Here is a 22,151-nt window from a genome sequence, read left to right on the forward strand (position 1 = left end):
CTAGTAAAAACAAATTATCTCTGCATTATTGTAGTATAAGTTTTAGGGGAGAATCATCATCTAAATTTAACCAGAACCAGGGTTCTAACCAGAACGCTTAGAGATATCTAATTATAATTAGTTTCATTATTCTGTTAAAATTAGGAAATTTAAGGGGCGCCTGGGTGGCTCAGTGGGTTAAGCCGCTGCCTTCGGCTCAGGTCATGATCTCAGGGTCCTGAGATCGAGTCCCGCATCGGGCTCTCTGCTCGGCAGGGAGCCTGCTTCCCTCTCTCTCTCTCTGCCTGCCTCTCCATCTACTTGTGATTTCTCTCTGTCAAATAAATAAATAAAATCTTAAAAAAAAAAAAAAGTTATAAAAAAAAATTAGGAAATTTAAAATCTGACTGTATAAAAGGAATAATAAATCTTTATAACAGATGTATTAAGTTAATTCTTTTTTTAAGATTTTTTTTTATATATATTTGAGAGAGTGGAAGCAGAGGGATGACAGAGGTAAAAGGAGAAGCGGCTTCACCACTGAGAGGAGAGTCCAATGTGGGCCTCTGTCCCAGGACTCTGGGATCATGACCTGAGCCAAACGCAGCCGCTTAGCCGACTGAGCCACCTAGGCATCCCTAAAGTTAATTCTAAGTGGAAATCATGAGCTCCCAAATTGATAATATAGGAAAAACAATGGCTGGAGAGTAAAGGAAGAGGAGACAAATTAATAGGTGTGGTAAACCACCACCACCACCCTTGGGGCAAATGAACTGTTAAACAGGCTGCTGCTTCCGGTATTATTTTGAACTTATTTATACAATTTAAATACAGTTTATCTCTTGGGATACTGATTTTAATAGGAAAAAATAGACAAATTGAATGCAGGTTTAGAATAATAACAACTCCTCAATTTTACTGAGCCCTTTTCAACTTTAAGAAATTTTTTTTTCCAATTCATCTCACATACATCATTCCTTTTGCTCCTCATAATCCTATGAATGTGAGCAAATTTTATTCTGGTTTTATGTACCAGGGGAAAAAAAAGATACCCAGAGAAGGATTTGCCTGAAGTCACAATGTTTGTAAGAGTTAGAACCCGCACCCTGGTGCTCTTAATACTGGTTTCCCTACTTCCAATCTGCATCCCCTTCAGCCCATGCCCTATGTCTTGCCTTATCTCTCATCACAGTAACTTAACTTTTCTGCTGTTATATGCCTCCTAGGACATGGCAATTTTAATAACGATGCAATATGTATTGTACCTATCTACTTAAAAATTTTTAACATACCAAAATTGCATTAAAACATCAATATGCAATTATTTTCCCACCACTCAAAAAGTTTAATTATGTATTGAAGATTCTGGACCAGAAAATGTGTAAGGATAAGACAAAGAATATCAAAATAACTTGTAACAAATTTCTAGAACCTCTCACATATTAAAATTGTTAAGATAAAAATAGGATTTACAATACATGTTTGCCATTATGGTATAGTTAAAAAAATAACACCCATACTAAAATTAATTCATCCTACTTATCAAAATTCCTATTATATGAATGAAAATATTCAAATGCTTATAAATAGGTATTCAAAGTTTCTTTTGAACATTCTTTGGTGTTCATAAAACTGCATATATTATTATAGATCTCTTTATCATACATTTTTTCAGACTATACATTCAGTTTAAATTGGAAATGAAAAAATATAAATTAGATATTGTTATAGAAAGTAGTTACAGGGTAGATATTTTGATTTCATGATGCAAAAGTACTTACGGACAAGATTTACTTACTAAATTTAAAATAACTACCTATTCTTTGACACTTCTTATAGATCCACATGTCCCAGAAATTAAAAAAAGAAGCTGTGTTTAAGGCAGAAAATTCAAATGTGAGTTGACATTATTTATGATTCTCTCAGCTGGTTGTTTCACAAAATATGGAGCTAAATGAAAAATGAGAACCCTCGCATTGCTTGGATCCCAGCTTGACAAGCAACGTGGAATGGCAGATGCATAACAAGAAATGGAATATTCTACTTCAGAGGAAGAAGACAAGTGATCGAATAACATGCACACAACTTAGTATAAGTTCTTTACCCTAATAAAGTAATTATTCATTTGCAAATATTACCAAAAGTAAAAAAATTTATTTTACAGAGTGGTTGGTTTTTGTAATACATCAATAATGTTATATACTTCCCTATTCTCAATGCTTGTCTCATTTCAGTGGTTGGTTTCTCCCAAATAATTTAGTTTACATTTAAAGTGGCAATACAGCTTTTACTTAATGGATTTAAGTTATAATTAGAAACCAGTTTTATATACAGAAAATCCATAAATATAGAACTTTTATTCCTATTTTATCCTAGGGCTATGCAAAAAATTGACTAAAAATTTTTCATTTGGGTCTTTGTAATAAACATGTAAATACATTATTTACAATGGAGATGCTTTCTGACAGAAAGTAAACACACAAGTAATTTTGGTCTTCATTAGAATCCATCATTATATGTTCATTTTTGAAGATGATGTGATACATCATGTTCACTCAAATTTTAAGATTCCTGTTATACACATAATTCAAGTAATTATTTTACTTGTACAATTAATGCTTCGTTCTGTATTTAAATTTCCTTTAAGAAAGATTCCTTGATCCAATCGCAGGGAGCTTTAGAATTTTTTTCGAATACAGCAAATGTTTCTGTACAATTATGTGCAATTTTCTTCCTTCTGGCAATATTATAAATACCGAGTAAATTAATCTTCATTGTTCATATCCCACAGGTAATTCTTGAGTTATCTCACATGATGTAAGTACCATCTTTGTAGTATTTCATGGACTCCATTTGTTTTGTCATAGCTAGAACATCATGAAATCCAGTACTTAGGCCAGACATATGTTGAAAATATGCCTCTTTTTCCACTTGAATTGTTAAATTGTTTACTCCAGCATCTTTAAGTATTCCTGTAACCTGTTATCAAAACCCATACATTTTAAAGCATTTAGATTAATACATTTAGTGCATATCTTATAACTGAGATTACATTTTTTTCATAGCCACAGATAGTCAAAGATAATCCTCAAAGTAATATTTATTATTTATTTGGTCAAATGTTAGCTATATTTCTTTAGACGGCCAAATTACTGACCTGACATTCAAACTTGAAAAGGGAAATAGCTTTTGTTTCTAATATGGTAGGTTTAGAATAGGAATATAGGGAACTGCTTTGATCCTTACTTCCAATCACAGCGTTAAATGCTGCCAACTTGACTGTAATTACTGTTAATCTAAATCTGTATTTATAGTAATTTATTTCTGGATAATCGATTGGGAGCCAATGTGGATCATAAGTAAATTTTTTTACATTCACTTAAGCCTGTCATTTAAGCACTAAAACTTAATTTTATTTTAACCATTTTGGGCTGGAAAACAAATCTAGACATAAAAAGTAAGTTATATTATCCTTGAACAGCTAAAAGATTGGTGTTTTTGAACAGTTAATTGATTACTCAACTGTGTAATTTATAATGTGTCCCAGTTTTTGCATGAATTAACTCAAATGAGATTACTTTAATTACAGACAAAAGATTATCACCTGCTGTACTATTCTTTGTTCCAGCACATCTGATGTCACCTGTATATGAATTGTTCCTGCCACAACACTGGCTGAATGACGCCAAAAATGAGGGTCTCGGTATGATATTAATCCTTCAATTTTCTGTATCTGTCAAATAAAAGAAGAGATGATGTAAATGGACTTAAAAAGCTGATTTACTTAACAGAAAGCAAACTTTTTGGTCCAAGAAACTACTATTAAGCTGATTTTAGTAAAAAGATAATAAGGAGAGCAAAGAAGTAAGAAAAGAAAGGGATAACTTGTTTGAAGTAAAGGTGCCTAAAATATTTTGAAATGGGAATGATGTCAGGGAAGACAGGTCTGAACAGGAAATGAATGGGGGTGACAGGTGTCTTTACACTCAACAGTTGCATACCCATTTTCACCTCTTTAAGAGGTACTGTGCCTTTTCTAAACACTGGATATTTTGAGTGGACTACCTGGTTTCCTCACATTTATACACACATTCATATATTAATGGTTACATAAACATGTTTAAAAGATATCCTCTATGTTTAAAAATGAACTGATTAAGTAACAGATATTGCATACATTGTAACACTACATGCATTAAAAGTGTATGACGGTATTTATCAACATGACATAACTAAATGGGGAAAATTTTGCAAAGCAGTACAAAACAGTTTTTGCCATTTTTATTTTCAAAATAGCTTTAAAAATTTTTAAAAAGATTTTCTTTATTATTTATTTGAGAGAGAGAAGCAGGCTCTGTCCTCTGAGCAGGGAAGAAAATGTGCTTTTCCATATTAAGATATTTTGAAGATGGGGTGCCTGGTTGGCTCAGTTGGCAGAACATGTGAGTTCAAGCTCCACACTAGTGGCAGAGAGTCCTTAAATAAAAACAAGGCAAAATAAAACAAAAATATTTTGAAGTTGGGGCGCCTGGTGGCTCAGTGGGTTAAAAGCCTCTGCTTTTGGCTCAGGTCATGATTTCAGGGTCCCGGGATTAAGCCCCGCATAGGGCTCTCTGCTCGGTGGGGAGCCTGCTTCCTCCTCTCTCTCTGCCTGCCTCTCTGCCTACTTGTGATCTCTGTCAAATAAATAAATAAATAAATATCTTAAAAACAAAACAAAACAAACAAAACAAAGCAAAACTTTTTTTTTCTTTTTAGTAGGATGTAGGTGAGAAAACTTCACAAATTTACGAAAACAGTGGGTTAAGATGTTATTTCTTAAACATTCAAGATATTAACTTCTCATCAGCAGATCCTAATTTAACATGATATGGCAAGGGTGCCTGGGTGGCTCAGTTGGTTAAGCATCTGCCTTTGGCTCAGGTCATGATCCCGTGGTTCTAGGATTGAGTGCTATGTGGGCTCCTTGCTCAGCGGGAGCCTGCTTGTCCTTCTCCCTCTGCCTGCTGCTACCCCTGCTTCTATTCTCTCTTTCAAATAAATAAGTAAAAATATACCCCCCCAAGGTTTTTATTATTTGACAGAGAGAGAAAGAAAGCAGGAGAGGGAGAGGGAGAAGTGGACTCCCTGTTAAGCAAGGAGCCCAATGCAGGACCTGATCCCAGGACCATGAGACCACAACCTGAGCTGAAGGCAGACGCTCAACCAACTAAGCCACCCAGGCACCCTAAGTAAATAAAAATCTTTAAAAAAAAATTAGGGGCCCCTGGGTGGCTCAGTGGGTTAAAGCCTCTGCCTTCGGCTCAGGTCATGATCCCAGAGTCCTGGGATCGAGCCCCGCATCGGGGTCTCTGCTCTGCAGGGAGCCTGTTTCCTCCTCTCTCTCTGCCTGCCTCTGCCTACTTGTGATCTCTGTCAAATAAATAAACAAAACCTTAAAAAAAAAATTAAAAGAAGAAAAGAAAAAGAACATGCAAGTCTTTATTTTGGGGTTGTGAGTTTGAGGCCCATGTTGAGTGTAGAGATTACCTTAAAAAAAAAAAGTATCAAATTCTCTTTCTCAGGGTCATGAATTCAAGCCCCATGTTGGTTGTAAAGCTTACTTGGAAAAAAAAAAAATGAGGGGCGCCTGCCTGGCTCAGTCAGTAGAACCTGTGATCTCAGGATTGTGGGTTTGAGCCCCACGATGGGCGCAGAGATCACTTAAAAACATTTTATTTATTTTAGAGAGTAAGAGAGCGAGAGAGCGCACACACTAGTGGGGGGAGGGGCAGAGGGAGAGGGGAGAGAGAATCTCAAGCAGATTCCCCAAGGAGTGCAGAGACTGATGCAGTGCTCAATCCCAGGACCCTGAGATCATGACCTGAGCTGAAGGCAGCGGTTTAACCCACTGAGCCACCCAGGCGCCCTGAAATGCCATTGCTACAAACTGAATTCCATAAATTCCTGGGTCTGTTTCTGGACAACCAATTTTTAAAAAATTGATTTATATGTTTATTGCTGTGCAAGAATAAAACTGTTATTTGTGTTAGTTAATTCTGTAACTTTATAATCACAGAATGGGATCCTATTAGTTAATTCTGTAGTTTTTACATCTTTGTTGTTTTTATTCTCAAGCATTAACACTTCCAAATAAGTCTCTAAGTAATACTGGATTACCTATTCTCCCCCAAAACAAAAACAAACAAAAGAAAAGAAACCCAGGAAAGGCAACTGCACTGAGATTTAAATGCAAGAAATAGGACAACTTCATAATAGTTTCCCATCCAAGAAAAATCTCTCCATTTATTCACTCCCTATTTTCTTTTCTTTCTTTCTTTCTTTTTTTAAAAAAGATTTTGTTTATTTATTTAACAGAGTGAGAGAGAGAGATCACAAGTAGGCAGAGAAGCAGGCAGAGAGGGGGAAGCAGGCTCCCCACTTAGCAGAGAGCCCAATGCGGGGCTCGATCCCAGGACCCTGGGATCATGACCTGAGCTGAAGGCAGAGGCTTAACCCACTGAGCCACCCAGGCACCCCTCTTTTCTCTTCTTTCAAAGATTTCATTTATTTATTTGACAGAGATCACAAGTAGGCAGAGAGGCAAGCAGAGAGAGAGGAGGAAGCAGGCTCCCTGCTGAGCAGAGTGGGATGCGGACCTCGATCCCAGGACCTCAGGATTAGAACCTGAGCCAAAGACAGAGGCTTAACCCACTGAGCGACCCAGGCACCCCTCACACCCTATTTTATATGTATGTTAGTTATGTATGTATGTATGTATGCATATATGTATGTATTTACTTTTGAAAGAGAGAAAGAGAGTGTGTGTGTGCACACACAAATGGGGGGCGGAAGGGACTAAGAATATTAAGTAGCCTCCACGTGGAGCCTGATGCAGGGCTCGATCTCACGAGTCTGAGACGATGACCTGAGCCAAAATCAAGAGTCAGATGCTTAACCAACTAAACCTTTTTATGTCTTTTAAATAAAACTGTATTTTCTTAATTCATATTTTGCACATTTCTAGTTGAGTCAACTTACTCAATTTCAAATGCTATTTTATTTATTTATTATTACTACTTTTTCAAATGCTATTTTATTTTTTTTAAAGATTTTATTTATTTATTTGACAGAGAGAGATCACAGGTAGGAAGAGAGGCAGGTAGAGAGAGAGAGGAGGAAGCAGGCTCCCTGCTGAGCAGAGAGCCCGATGCGGAACTCGATCCCAGGACCCTGAGATCATGACCTGAGCCAAAGGCAGTGGCTTAACCCACTGAGCCACCCAGGCGCCCTCAAATGCTATTTTAAAAGGAAAAAATATAGTGAATAAATTACACACAGTACCTTTTCTAAAGCAAGATGTAGCTCTTTTTCATATTCTGGTGGCAGTCTCAAAAGTAGAACCTGACAGGCATCTTTAATCAGTGGAACAACACTGAGAAATATTAATATAGCAATAAAGAGAGAACACAGGGGATCAGCGATGAACCATCCAAACTGCTCTATAAGAACTGTGGATACAATTACACCAATACTGCCAAGTGTGTCTGCCAAAACATGTAGAAATACACCTACAAATAAAATATGAAAACATTAAAAATTAAAACACATCTCGATCTTTTATCCTTTTTATAAATATTACTGGGTACCTACTACGCACCTGATTTTGTTGGGGATAGTACTTAAAAAAAAAACTCAAAAAACACGGTCACTGCTCTCAAAGAATTCACGGCACAATTGTAAAAAGAGAAAGATATAGGGAACTACAGCTCAGACTGGTGAATTTTATGATGGTGTGGTTTTCCTAGAAATCACATAGAAGCCAAGTTCTGACAATACCCAAATTAAATAGTCACAATAAATAATTCAACACAGTAAATAATACTTCCCCTATACATTTTATAGTAAAATAAAAATTTCCTGGTTCTTTTGTAGTGAAAGTTCATAATGACATAGTATTTCCCTTCCAAATAATTTTTATGCAAAAGTCACTATGAAAAGGACTCTATAATACAATTATCTGATTAAAATAGACATTTATGAAGAAATGTGAGCATTTTCTAAAGCAGATGGCTTCAGACATTTTTTTAAGCCACAGAGTGTTTCTCTAAAATAAAACTGTAACCAGAAACCCAATATTTACTAAAAATAAGACAGTGTCAATTCAGAACACAGTTGAAAAATAGGACAGTATTTGGCAAGGACTCACCCCTCATGTTAGCATTCATGCCTCTGCCTGCAGATCCGTGGCTGTGACCATGCCCATGGTCACTGTGTCCATGCATATGGTGGGAATGACTGTGATCAGATGAATGACAGCTTCCCTGAGAAGCTCCATGGTTATGGTTATGGGCATGGCTAAAGGCACAGATACCAATGAGGTTTACTATCAGCCCTCCAACTGAGACTGGCTAGAAAAAGGAGAAAAGAAAGCCTTTAAATTTGTAATTTAAAAAATATATTTGTTATTTAAAAGCTACTGTACATCTAAATATGTTTTTCTATTTACAGTTTTCCAAAGTATTTTTGGTAAAATTTAAGTTCAATAAGGATATCCAAAAAAATTATTTTTTAATCTTTTTTAAAAAAATTAACATATATTATTAGCCCCAGGGGTACAGGTCTGTCAATACCAGGTTTACACACTTCACAGCACTCACCATAGCACATACCTTCCCCCAATGTCCATAACCCCACCACCCTCTCTTTACCCCACTCCCTGAGGCAACCCTCAGTTTGTTTTGTGAGATTAAGAGTCTCTAATGGTTTGTCTCCCTCAAGGATATCAAAAATTTTTAAAAAGGAGATTTTAGAATATTTTAGAAGAAACATTTTAACTTTCAAATAGCAAAGTTTTGACAAGTAGAGGAATTTGGACTTGCTTTAATCAATAAAGAACATGTATCTGGTTCATGATTTATGAATAAGTTATACTAGAGTTTTGTTTCATTTAAATAGAGCTTGAAAGTACTGCTTACTAGAGCAAGTATGCACTCTAGCTAAAATCTTGTTTATATTACCAGATGAATTTCAGTTTGTAAGGCAATGATTATAATTTACTAACTAGTAGATTCCAAATATATATAATCTTATTGTGTTTCTTAAAACATAGTAAAATTTCCCAAAGTAAAAAAAAGGTATAATGGAAAAACAAACATGTAATAGTAATCTTTCACTTTTTTTTTTTTTTTAAAGAAGTGAATGGAATTATCTTGATTTAATAATGCCATATAACACCCTAAAGGATAAACAAAGTTACCCTTTACTATCCTCTTATAAAATGATTTTGGATGTTCAGGGTGTTACTTAATTTACCATATATTATAATTTCTCCTTTAGAGAAATCCACTTGATTTATAAAAAGAATATATAAAAATAATGGGGACAGATAATTCAAATTAATTTCCAAAGATTATAAGACAAGAGATTCACTTTAGTAAACATGAATGGAAATTATACACTTCTTAATGAGGCTCAGACCATTTATCTGTCTGATTTTAAAATTTTAGTTGGCTTTATGAACTTGAAAATGGTTCCTAAATTTTGAATAAAATCAAATATTATATACAGAGACTCCATCATCTCAAATATTTCTCCTCTAATGATAAATGTTTCATTTGTATAGATTTCATCAGAAAAAAATAATGTAGAAAGTGTAAGCATGTAACCCCCCAAAATCAGTCAATGAGAGAATGGTGTACTTTCTATGCACACACTAAAATACATACATAAACACCTTTTAAAACCAGCAATAATATCACATTATAATGCTGCTTTGGAATTTTTTTTAACTTAGTACAGTTTATAAGTATTTCTCATGCCAGTGTATATAATATGCCTCATTCCTTTTTTTTTTTTAAATAAAGATTTTATTTATTTGTTTGACAGACAGAGATCACAAGTAGGCAGAGAGGCAGGCAGAGAGAGAAGGAAGCAGGCTCCCTGCTGAGCAGAGAGCCCGATGCAGGGCTCCATCCCAGGAACCTGGAATCATGACCCGAGCCGAAGGCAGAAGCTTAACCCACTGAGCCACCCAGGCGCCCCTGCCTCATTCTTTTTATTGGCTATACAGTATCCTATGAATGACAGCTTTATTTCTTTATTTAACTAGTCTTTTCCTTGGTGGACATTTTTTTTGTCACCATTATGAGCAAAGGCACAAGGAATCATGCACCTTTACACATCTGTGCAAATATGTTTTGCAAAAATTTCTATAACAAACATTAAAGGTAAAAGATATAAGCATTTAAAATTCAAAATATATTTCTAAACTGTAATCAAAGCATTTTATTAATATATGCTTCCAGCAACCAGATTCATAACTGCTTATAGTCATCCAACAATTAATTGCTAATTTCCTACTGCAAGCCAGATGCTAGTTTAAGTGTTAATGAGAGAAAATTCAGGTCCTAAAGATACTTCACTTATATCTTTAGTTGTGGAAGAAAGACAAAGGGTTATAAGTCAATGTTGCTTTAAAAAAAAAAAAAAGATATAACAGGAATACTGAGAAAGGGAAATATACAAAAAAGTCTTTGAAGAGGGATATATTTTTTAAAGATTTTATTGATTTGACAGAGACACAGCGAGAGAGGGAACACAAGCAGGGGGAGTGGAAGAGGGAGAAGCAGGCTTCCTGTGGAGTAGGGAGCCTGTTGCAGGGCTCGATCCTAGGACTCTGGGATCATGACCTGAGCCAAAGGTAGACGCTTAATGACTGAGCCATCCAGGCGCCCTGAAAAGAGGGATTAATGGAAAATATCTCACTGGAAGAGACATATCAACAAAGTCCTGACAAAGGCTGGAAGGCAGATGTGAGGGAAGGGCATGCCAACTACAAGAAATAGCATATGCAAAGGTTTGAAGGTCCAGGGAGAACATTATAAACTACTACAATCAACAAAGTAAAGCCTTTAAAGTGATAGTATTTTTCTTTTCTTTTCTTTTCTTTTTTTTAAAGATTTATTTATTTATTTGACAGAGAGAGATTACAAGTAGACAGAGAGAGATTACAAGTAGGCAGAGAGAGATTACAAATAGGCAGAGAGGCAGGCAGACAGAGAGAGGAGGAAGCAGGCTCCCTGCTGAGCAGAGAGCCCGACGCGGGATTCAATCCCAGGACCCTGAGATCACGACCCGAGCCGAAGGCAGCGGCTCAACCCACTGAGCCACCCAGGCGCCCATAAAGTGATAGTATTTTTCTGATTCTATCTCTAATATTTTGCAAATTTCCTCAGGTATCTATAAAGCACCTCTTTTAAAAAATGAATTTACTTTTATTTATTTTTAGATTTTTAATTTCCTTTTGACAGAGAGAGACATAGCCAGAGAAAACACAAACAAGTAGAATGGCAGAGGGAGAAGGAGGCTTCCTGCAAAGGAGGGAGCCCCACGCAGGGCTCAATCCCTGACCCAACCCAAAGGCAGATGCTCAACAACTGAGCCAGCCAGGTACCCCTATAAAGCACATCTTCACAGAAAAAAATTTAATAAGTCAGAAAGAAATCTTAGGTTTTAGACTGTCATATAATATTCTAACTAAAATACCAGCAAAAAGGATTAATTTCTAAGAGTCAGCGGCATAAATTCAAAGACAAGATAAGAAATTATGTTAACTTAGAGGTGCCTGGGTGGCTCAGTGGGTTAAGCCTCTGCCTTCAGCTCGGGTCATGATCTCAGGGTCCTGGGATCCAGCCCCATGTCGGGCTCTGTTCAGTGGGGAGCCTGCTTCCCCTCTCTCTGCCTGCCTTTCTGCCTACTTGTGCTCTCTCTGTCAAATAAATAAATAAAATCTTGGGCGCCTGGGTGGCTCAGTGGATTAAAGTCTCTGCCTTCGGCTCAGGTCATGATTCCAGGGTCCTGGGATTGAGCCCCACATCGGGCTCTCTGCCTGCTTCTCTGCCTACCTGTGATCTGTCAAATAAATAAATAAAATCTTAAAAAAAAAATAAAGAAAAAAAGAAAATCCTAAAAAAAAAGAAATTATGTTAATTTAAATTAAAAAATAAAAGCTTCCTAGATCAGTAACTACAAATAAACTTCAGCATAGAAAAGACTGTATGGGGTATGAATAGAAATTCAAACAGGAGAATAAAGACTTACTGTTAACATGTGTGTGTCTAATTCCGGAGGATCAATTAATCTAGCCACTGACTCCATAAACACAAAAAAGGCTATTACCATTAGAAAAAGTCCATTAATAAATCCAGAGAGAATTTCTATTCGGCCATACCTAAAAATGTAGAATATATTTTTAGGAAAGAAAAATGACAAATATTTTTAAAGTATAAATATTATTTTAAAAAAGAGGATATAAGTCCAAATTTTCAACTACATACATAAATAATATGATCACAAAATTACCAAGATTTTAAATATCATACTAATGCTGGAAGAGTCTCTCTGTACTTTAGTTTGTTGCAATTATAAATATATATTTTTTTATAAATACAAATATTTATCAAAGTCCTTCAATGTTTCCCCTTACATAAAGCCTTTCTTAGCAAGAAGTTCCTTCTCTCCTTTTAATGGGCTCTCCCTTGATGGGTTCTGTACCTGTCATAACATACAGACTGCTTTGTACCAAAATTATTTGTATTTTTGGCTCACCTATCTTTCACAATGTTAACAGTTGAAAGAGCTGAATTTATCAATCTATTCAGGTTAGGTCTTACCAAAATTCTTTGTACAAATCAAGGATTCTAGTATTTGTTGAACTGAATTGTTGATGAAAGGGAATTTCATGCATAGCCTCTTCAAATTTTGAATACTCTTTCTAATGGCAAAGATACAAATGACCATGCACATTCCACTGTCTCAAATAAACTGTTAGGCAAAGAGCTCAAAATCTAACTGATTTTCTGTTCTCTCCATACAAGAGGAATTAGTCAGAGAATATAATCTGGAGCTTACTGCCATTTACTTGTTGATGATATGCTTGGTTTATTTCCTTGTATCTACTCCAATTTAAAGAAAACTAAAGCTCTGAAAAATTACTTTTATTAAAGTAATTAAAAATTACTTATATTTAATTACTTGTATGAGTAATAAAATTTTATTCCCTAAGATGGAATTTGCCCTTAGATTTTTCCATTGTATTATATCACCTTGATGGTCAGTGTACCTACCCATAGGAAAAAATCCGAGTTGCTTTCCATCTACTCATCAAGGCCGCAAAAAGACCCATGACCAAAGCAGAGCAGTCAAAGAGCATGTGAAATCCATCTGAGATCAGACCCAGACTATTGGTCAACACGCCATAGAATAATTCAACAAAGGTAAAAAGCTAAAAAATAAATTTTAAAGAAAAACAGGAGAGGATGTTAGGAAATACTGTCTCAAGAGATTTAACAGAACTTAATCATGAGAATTTTAACCCTTTAGTTAAACAAACTTCTTCTTAAAGATTTTTTTATTTGACAGAGAGAGAGACAAAGAGGGAGAGGGAGCAAGTGAGTACAAGCAGGGAAGCAACAGGCAGAGAGAGAGGGAGAATCAGACTCCCCTCGGTGCAAGGAGCCCAGGTGGGTAGCTCAATCCCAGGACTCTGAGATCCTGACCTGAGTGGTAGGCAGGGGCTTAACCAACTGAGCCACCTTTTATTATGCAAACCTTTCTTAAAGATATAACTGCCACTTCATTTCATTTCATATAAACTGTAAAACAGGGACACCTGGGTGGCTCAGTTGGTTAAGCATCTGCCTTTGGCTCAGGTCATGATCCTAGGGTCCTGGGATCAAGTCCTTCATTCAGCTCCTTGCTCAGTGGGGAGCCTGCTTCTTTCCTGCCTGCTCTGCCTGCCACTACCCCAGTTTGTGCACGCTCTCTGTCAGACAAATAAACAAATCTTAAAACAAACAAACAAACAAACAAACTGTAAGATACTATACTATATCAGATATGTTCATCTTATAAATTATTGAAATAGAGATAGTTTCATTCATGTCTGTAGAACTTAATACACTAGGCTATAAAATGTTAGCAATCTCAGGGGTAGGGGGGTGCCTGGGTGGCTCAGTGGGTTAAGTCTCTGCCTTCAGCTCAGGTCATGATCCCAGGGTCCTGGGATCAAGTCCCAAATCGGGCTCCTTGTGCAGCAGGAAGCCTGCTTCTCTCTCTGCCACTCTGCCTGCTAGTGCTCTTTGACAAATAAATAAATAAAATCTTAAAAAAATAAAATAAAATAGTACACTAAACTAATGCATCTAAAATGCCTCAGAAATGGTTTGCTTAAGTAGTCTGAATATGATCCTGTAATCTTCCTATTACTGAAAGAAAATGTAGTTTTTAGGAAATGTCACAAATATATAAAAATCTTACCAGATTCAAACACAAGAAGTAAAAGATCTGCCTAGAGTCATTCTCCTCAAGAATTTGTTTTAGTGATTCCTTAATAAACCTGGGGATCGATTGGGAGCTATGCTGGAAAGCATCACCCATGAAATTATAAAGAGGTGTTCCTTCAGGAGAATATCCAATTAGGGTGCCTTTCTGTCCTCTCTTGGAAGGAGATGATAAGATGTTGGCAGCTTTTAAAAAAGGGGAAAAAATAACATTAAAAATGTTTTGAAAGTTTAAGCTACCAAAACCAAGATGGCATCTGTTGGCACTAAATGCAAGCCCTGAACAAATTCCCAAACTAAGTAAATTATTTCAACATCAGAATCCATGAGATGAAATTTCCTAAGGGGAAAAATGCTCACACAAAATGAAGAATATAGCGCTCACTACTACTCCTCCAGACAGGACATGTTCAGTGCTTTCCTGGTGTGCTGCTTTGTTCAAAGCTCGAAGCTGGTCTGTTATTGGATGTGTCCAAAAATTTCCAAAAAGTAGAGCACTAATAAAAATGGGAAAGGATCCATAGCGGGCATATTTGGAAACTTCCATTTTGACTGAACAAATGGAATCGACATAGAAATCCAGGATCATGACAAAAAAGATAACTGTTGTGAAAGGCATTATGAGAGAAAACCAAGACTCGACTTTACTCTAGAAATTAAAAAAGAAAAAAAAATAAATTGTTAGTACTGCACTGGAATAAAGTTCATGTCTTATGCTTTAGTTAATCCCTTTATATTTAAACAAATATTCTAACTCAATATGATTCATAAAATGCTAAGAGCTGTAAAATATTAGTATATTTCCCAGTAACCCCCAAAGTATTAAAAATAAAAGTGCTATGGTTTAATGATTATATAAATTCTAGGTGACCCACAATCCTTGTCTGTAACACACAGTAACTATTAAACAGGTTCTTCAGCGTCTCGGTGGCTCAGTTGGTTAGGCATCTGACTTTTGATTTCTGCTCAGGTCATGATCTCAGGGTTGTGGGATCAAGCCCTGCAACAGGCTCAGTGTGGAGTCTGCTTGTCCCTTTCCCTCTGCTCCTCCCCCAGGTCACCCATTCTCTCTAAAATAAATACATATTCTTAAATTGATTCCTTTGGGCCACAGGAATAGGATGAATATATAAATGGAATAGTACCTGATTTGTATTTTCTATAAACAGTAAAATTTACCCCAAAATTTTTCCAAAAATTGTCATAAAAAGCAATGATAATTTAAGATACTTGCAAGCTCAAAGTGAAATAAAATACAATGTACTGAACTAAAATTTTTAAGTAAGAGCAAATCATTTTACTTATTACCAATAAATTCCTACTCTTACCTCAGTTGTCACAGAAAGAACAATGACCCATGGGCACAAGAGGAGCACAGAAACAAGATGGGATAAAGCTTGAAGACGTTTGGCTCCACCAACATCTACAGAGAGTTTTCTGGAAGCTGTATGAAAACCAACTTTACAACACAAAGCCAGTACTAGCAACAATACTCCACCCTATGAGTAAAATTAGATAAGTTTCATTAGAAACACACAGCCAATGCTCAATCCTTAAATACATAATATTTGAAGAAATGGAGCTATTAATGTCTCTCTTCCATACCCCACATTACTGAACTACTTAAATGTCAGGCAGTACTGTAAATTACTGCAACTTATTTCAAGTGCACTTTTAAAGCTATAGTTGCTCTACTTTTTTACAATCTCTCGATCACATTAGGAACAAAGAAAAGAACATACCTTGTGATCTGCCACACCTAAGAAGGCAATGGCTGTGTAAAGCATGTGAGTTAGAGCACTGTCATGATGTCCTTCAGCTAAGTGAGTTGCAGTAAAGGAAAAAAAATAACCCCAAATATTAACTCCTTGAATCCTGAAGTCCTCTTATAATTTTAGCTACATTATTTTAGGCTGACAATAGACTAGTTTGGGGACCCCAAACCTGACTACTTGCCAACAGTTTATTGCCCTTAAAAACAAAAAAATTAAAAATTTAATTTGGGGAAATGATTTACAAATTGGGACGGCCTATATTTCTTTTGTTGTCTCCAAAACAATTAGAATAGCCCTTGAGAAATAGTTGTTAAATTTTAGAAGTCAACCTCCAAAAGTAAATGCATGTATACTGTAAGTTATGACAAAGGGACAAGAGCAAGGAATTTCTTGGACCACTACTGTCATGAAATTAAGATTGCTCTTTCAGAGAATGTCAAATCAGTCCTAAATCTGTTTCTAAATCACTAAACACATAAACCTCAATAAAGCAAGTAGCAAGCAGAAAGGGGCATGGGTGGCATATCACAAGCAACCTGTTCTGCAAAGTCACACCACTCTCTTTCATTGTAACAAAGTAAACTGTTACTTAGTTAAATGACAGGCTTTATGACAGTATCAGTAACCAGAAGAATCAAAACTGGTATTCTAAGGTCAGCTGAATGGAGTGGGCAAAGGTGTATAGACAGGGAAAAACAAGGCAAGTCTGTTTGTAGAGGAAAATGAGTATACATATTTGACTGGAAAGCTGAGGTTACAGAGTAGTGGAAGCTCGACTAGACGTAAGAGTTTAGAGCAAGAGAGTGATTACTAGGTGAAGGAACTCAGCTTTTTCTTTCAGGCAAAGATGTCAAATATTTTTCAATAAATTTCAAAGAAGTTTATATTTAATAATTGCAACTGACTTCTAAATTGATCATTTAAATCATTAAATTTGTTACAAGGTAGCCAACAGAGTGATTTTGTTGACAAGCAAGTAAAAAAAAAATTTTTTTTAAGCACTAGGATATTCTAAAATAGTCTTTCATTGTCCCTGTAGAAGATATTGATGGAAATGCTATAAAATACTTAATTTGTTCTAAATTTACTCATTATTTGAATACCTACATTAACCCATGGAAGTTTCATTCATGACTGATTTTATTTTTATTTTTTCATGACTGATTTTAATTCAATCCTCCTTCTTGTCCCATTCTGCCAGTCTTCTATTTTTCCGCAAGACTAAAGTATTTCAATCTATTGTAAAAGGATACGGTGTTCAGCCATTTTAGCCATGAGATCATCATTGTCGAAAAGCAATAGGCAGATTACAGCAATAATGAAAAAAGCAGCCCCTCTTGTCTGAAAATGAAGAAAATATTAGCAAGGATGGCTATTTTAAGAGTTGATATTCAAGGCCATGATTATATAAATGCTAAAGAAAAATTATTTTCTAAATAAATATTTAAAGAAAAAATAACATCTCACATTAAAGCCCTTCTACTATACAATATAAATTTGCAGTATTTTTTTTTAAAGATTTTATTTGTTAAAAAAAAGATTTATTTATTTGACACAGAGAAAGAGAGAGAGAGCGTGAGCGCACAAGCAAGGGGAGCAGCAGAGGGAGAGAGAGAGGCTGGCTCTCCACTGAGCAGGGAGCCCGATGTGGGGCTTGATCCCGGGACCCTAGATCACGACCTGAGCTGAACGCAGACACTTAACAGACTGAGCCACCCAGGCGCCCCTAAATTTGCAGTATTAACAGTAACATAAACAAGTAAAGAGCTCCAACAAATTCTGCAGGATATTTTGAAGGCATTTAAGACACATAGGAATGACAACCTGAACTGTCTCCTTGCTAAGAGGGCTAGCCGGGTTACTGTGCACAAACTATTAGTGTTTGCAGAATTAATTTTCCTAAATGTTACTTTGCTTCTGGTTGAAAAGCCCAAGCAGCTACAGAATAATTAGTAGGAACTTATTTTATTCTACAACATGTAAGTGATAGAGAAGACAGTTAATTTACAATAATATCAATATTCTAGTTGCCATTCTTCTAGGGAAAAAGAATAAGAGGCACATTAGGAAAATTAGCAAGTCATTTCTCATATTCAGCAAAAGTGTAGAGCATTTAAAAGCTGATGATTCTTTTTTTATAAGTTTATGTTCTCATCTCAGAAAAGGATTTTGACAAAAGAAAATTAGGAAGAACATACTGCCTAGTTTATGCAAATACTTCAGAATGCTTGGTATAAAAGCCATCTGAATAGCAATATGATACATTCTGTATTTATAAATTTACAAGTATAAAACAAAACAAAACAAATTTACAAGTATACTGCCACACATTTTCATTAAATAAAAGTTAAAATTTTTTTTAAAGATTTTATTTATAAAGTTCAAATTTAAATGATCTTTTTTTTTTTTTAAAGATTTTATTTGACAGAGAGAGAGAAATCATAAGTAGACAGAGAAGCAAGCAGAGAGAGAGAGGGGAGGAAGCAGGCTCCCCGCAGAGCAGAGAGCCCGATGCGGGGCTCGATCCCAGGACCCTGGGACCATGACCCGAGCTGAAGGCAGAGGCTTTAACTCACTGAGCCACCCAGGGGCCCCAAATAAAAGTTAAAATTTAAAGTGAGAATCCTATTTTATTCATGAACATGATTACCACTACACTTGATAAATTCTTTGTTAGTGTGGTAGATGGATATCTTGACAAATGTCAGTATACATAAACCACACAATTTAAAATTTCATAATTTTCATTAAACTAGAATATGACAATATCAACAAAGCCAGAATATAATTTAATTTTTTGTTAAAGAGGGCAACTGAGAATTTTGTAGGGCTTCAGTCATAACAAAGAAAAAAATACATGCTATGTTCCTGGATAGATGCCCAGATTCATTATAGACACTAATGGCATGATGTGTACGATTCATATTCTCATTTCTGAGTATTAGGGCAGTAAAAATTTTTATTTATTTTTAATTATATTTTTAAAAGATTTATTTATTTGAGGGACGCCTGGGTGGCTCAGTTGGTTAAGCAGCTGCCTTCGGCTCAGGTCATGATCCCAGCGTCCTGGGATCGAGTCCCACATCGGGTTCCTTGCTCCGCAGGGAGCCTGCCTCTCCCTCTGACTCTGCCTGCCACTCTGCCTGTGCTCGCTCTCTCTCTCTCTCTGACAAATAAATAAATGAAATATTAAAAAAAAAAAAAAAAGATTTATTTATTTGAGAGAAAGGTGGGAGGGGCAGAGGGAGAGGGAGAGAGTGTCAAGCAGACTCCACACTGAATGAACAAGGCGCCTACACAGGGCTCAGTCTCACAACCTTGGTATCATGACCTAAGCTGAAACCAACAGTTGATGCCTAACCGACTGTGCCAGCCAGGGGCTACTCAGTTTTTTTTTTTTTTTTTTTTTTTAATGTTTTAAAGTCATTTGTATTTCTTTTGTGAGTTGTCTTTCCCTGCCCTTGGCTCATTTTTATTGAGAATCTTACGCATTTTTCTTAACTGACTTTACTAATTTATATTTTGAAAGAAACATAAAACTTTTACTTGTGGTAGTTTTCTGTTGTTGTTTGCACGATTTCTGTTACACAGAAACTTAAAATTGCTATGAAGTCAAATGTACTAAGTTTTCCCATTGTGATTTTCCCCCACTGCTTTATTTTTATTAGAAAAAAATTTTTTTTAAAGATTTTATTAATTTATTTGACAGATCAGAAGTGGGCTAGAAGCAGGCAGAGAGATAGGGGGAAGCAGGCTCCCCGCTGAGCAGACAGCCCGATGTGGGGCTTGATCCCAGGACCCTGAGATCATGACCTGAGGCGAAGGCAGAGGCTTTAACCCACTGAGCCACCAGGCACCCCTATTTTTAAAAAATTTTTAAAAAAGATTTTATTTATTTATATGACAGAGAGAGAGATCATAAGTAGGCAGAGAGGCAGGTAGAGAGAGGGAAGCAGGCTCCCTGCTGAGCAGAGAGCCCGACGTGGGCCTCGATCCCAGGACCCTGAGATCATGACCTGAGCTGAAGGCAGAGGCTTAAGCCACTGAGCCACCCAGGCACCCCTTCCCCACGGCTTTTATGTAGAAAGTTCTTTGCTTGTAGTTAATTATCCATCTACATTTTATATTATATATGTATCGATGTTTTATATATTATACACATTTATGGCTGTTTATATTTTACATACTATAGTATATCACATTTATGTATAGTGTTTTATACTATAGTTATGTATTTACATATTATTATATTACATTAATATCTGTATATTATACATTTTTATTGACAAAATACTTCAATCTACTTGATATTTATTTTAGAGTATTCTATGAGTGAGATTAAATAGTGGCATCTGCTTTAATATTAATGATCCCATTTGAAATCTATGGGTTAGGTGGTCTCTCTGCTCTACCTGGTATGTTACTTTGTTCACTTAATTTTATTCATCTGCCTCATTACTTAGCCTCAACAGCTCCTTTTAGAACAGGGACTACTAGGGGCACCTGGGTGGCTCAGTGGGTTAAAGCCTCTGCCTTTGGCTCAGGTCATGGTCTCAGGGTCCTGGGATCGAGCCCCACATCACATCACATCAGGCTCTCTGCTCAGCGGGGAACCTGCTTCCTCCTCTCTCTCTGCCTGCCTCTGCCTACTTGTGATCTCTGTCTGTCAAATAAATAAATAAAATCTTTAAAAAAAAAAAAAGAACAGGGACTACTACATATTATTTGTCTTTATTTCTCCTTTCCCCTATAACTGGGACAATGCACCATGCACAGCAAACTATCTAGTAAAAAAGAAATACTGGGGCACCTGGGTGGCTCAGTTGGTTAAGCAACTGCCTTCAGCTCAGGTCGTGATCCTGGAGTCCGGCATTGGGCTCCTAGCTCCATGGGGAGTCTGCTTCTCCCTCTGACCTCCTCACCTCTCATGCTCTCTCTCACTGTCTCTCTCTCAAATAAATAAATAAAATCTTAAAAAAAAACAAAAAACAAAAAACTGCAGATACAAAAATTTGGAATTGCAGATTCTTGACTCCTTGACCAAAAAAGGATAGTACTTAAATTACTTAAGATAAATAAGGCCTAGTTGGCAAAATGTTGGGCAAATATCCATCAGACTTTATAACAAGTGTTCATAAGTGTTTTCTAAAGATTATGGATAAGGGTTAAAAACGAGGTGAGCAAGAGACTTGGGTACAGCATGACGGAAATCTTCGTGGTGATCAATCTGTTCAGTGTCCTGATAAGGTCTATGAATTGTACCAATGTTAATTTCTTGGTTTTGATAGTGTAATTGAGTTGGGTAAGAAATTACCACTGAAACTGAGTGAAGGGCACTCTTGGTGCTATTTTTGCAACTTCCCTGGATATATGATGATTTCAGAATAAAAAGTAAAAAAAAGTTTGTAAGAAAAAGTTAAAATTAGCAGAAAAAGCCCCTGCATTCTTTTAAATGGTGAAACATTTTATTTAATTGGTTTGGATAATATTTCACATGTATAACTTTCAATTTTCAAGTAACTAATAACAGAAAATTTTACCTTTGCTGGTCCTCCTCCAGAACTAGTGAACAAAACACTGAGTAGTGAGATGACAACAATATCACTGTGTTCAAATAGCAGCAAAGTCCTATAAAAATACAACATTATCATTCACAAAATATATCTGATTTTCACCAAGAAGCATGAATTCAACTGCAGTAAGAAAAAATAAATATTTCTCCTTGTTTTCACAAAACACTGAGAAAAATAAATAGGGACAATTGCTTTGAAATAATCTATCTTCTGGCCTTATCTACCCCAGAAAGGGTGAAACTAGGGTAACTTGGTTAGTTCAGCTGGTAGAGCACCTCACTCCTGATCTTGGTGGTCAGTTCAAGTACCATGGTTGGGCGTAGAGCCTACTTAATTTTAATTAAAAAAAAGAAAAAAAAAGAATAAAAGCTGAAATGGTATAACTTATAGGATTATATCACATCAATTTCTTGTATATGTGTACCAGGAAACACTTAGAGGGTGCTCCTATCAGCTTTATCCGCAGTAGCCCCAACCTAAATGTCACTCATAAGAGAATAAAT

General features: G+C 36.0%; 1 protein-coding gene across 3 annotated transcripts in view; it reads right to left on the reverse strand.

The window, feature by feature from the left end:
- Positions 1–2,113: 2,113 nt before the first annotated feature.
- SLC30A5 (solute carrier family 30 member 5) overlaps positions 2,114–22,151 on the reverse strand; it is a 34,646-nt gene continuing 14,608 nt past the window's right edge. For 2 of the 3 annotated variants that reach the window (XM_045075260.1, XM_045075261.1), the window contains exons 5-16: positions 21,616–21,703; positions 17,329–17,416; positions 16,043–16,119; positions 15,629–15,799; positions 14,661–14,949; positions 14,278–14,486; positions 13,086–13,243; positions 12,061–12,190; positions 8,168–8,369; positions 7,303–7,529; positions 3,584–3,712; positions 2,114–2,958 (exon numbers count right to left, since the gene is read on the reverse strand). In XM_045075260.1, the coding sequence (XP_044931195.1) occupies positions 2,788–2,958; positions 3,584–3,712; positions 7,303–7,529; positions 8,168–8,369; positions 12,061–12,190; positions 13,086–13,243; positions 14,278–14,486; positions 14,661–14,949; positions 15,629–15,799; positions 16,043–16,119; positions 17,329–17,416; positions 21,616–21,703 (1,939 nt within the window). In that variant the 3' untranslated portion in view covers positions 2,114–2,787. The remainder of the gene's footprint in view (positions 2,959–3,583; positions 3,713–7,302; positions 7,530–8,167; positions 8,370–12,060; positions 12,191–13,085; positions 13,244–14,277; positions 14,487–14,660; positions 14,950–15,628; positions 15,800–16,042; positions 16,120–17,328; positions 17,417–21,615; positions 21,704–22,151) is intronic. The other variant, XM_045075262.1, reaches the window with a different exon arrangement.

Source organism: Mustela putorius, unplaced genomic scaffold (assembly GCF_011764305.1).
Source record: "Mustela putorius furo isolate JIRA1106 unplaced genomic scaffold, ASM1176430v1.1 tig00000145_pilon_pilon_pilon, whole genome shotgun sequence".
Lineage (NCBI taxonomy): Eukaryota > Metazoa > Chordata > Mammalia > Carnivora > Mustelidae > Mustela > Mustela putorius.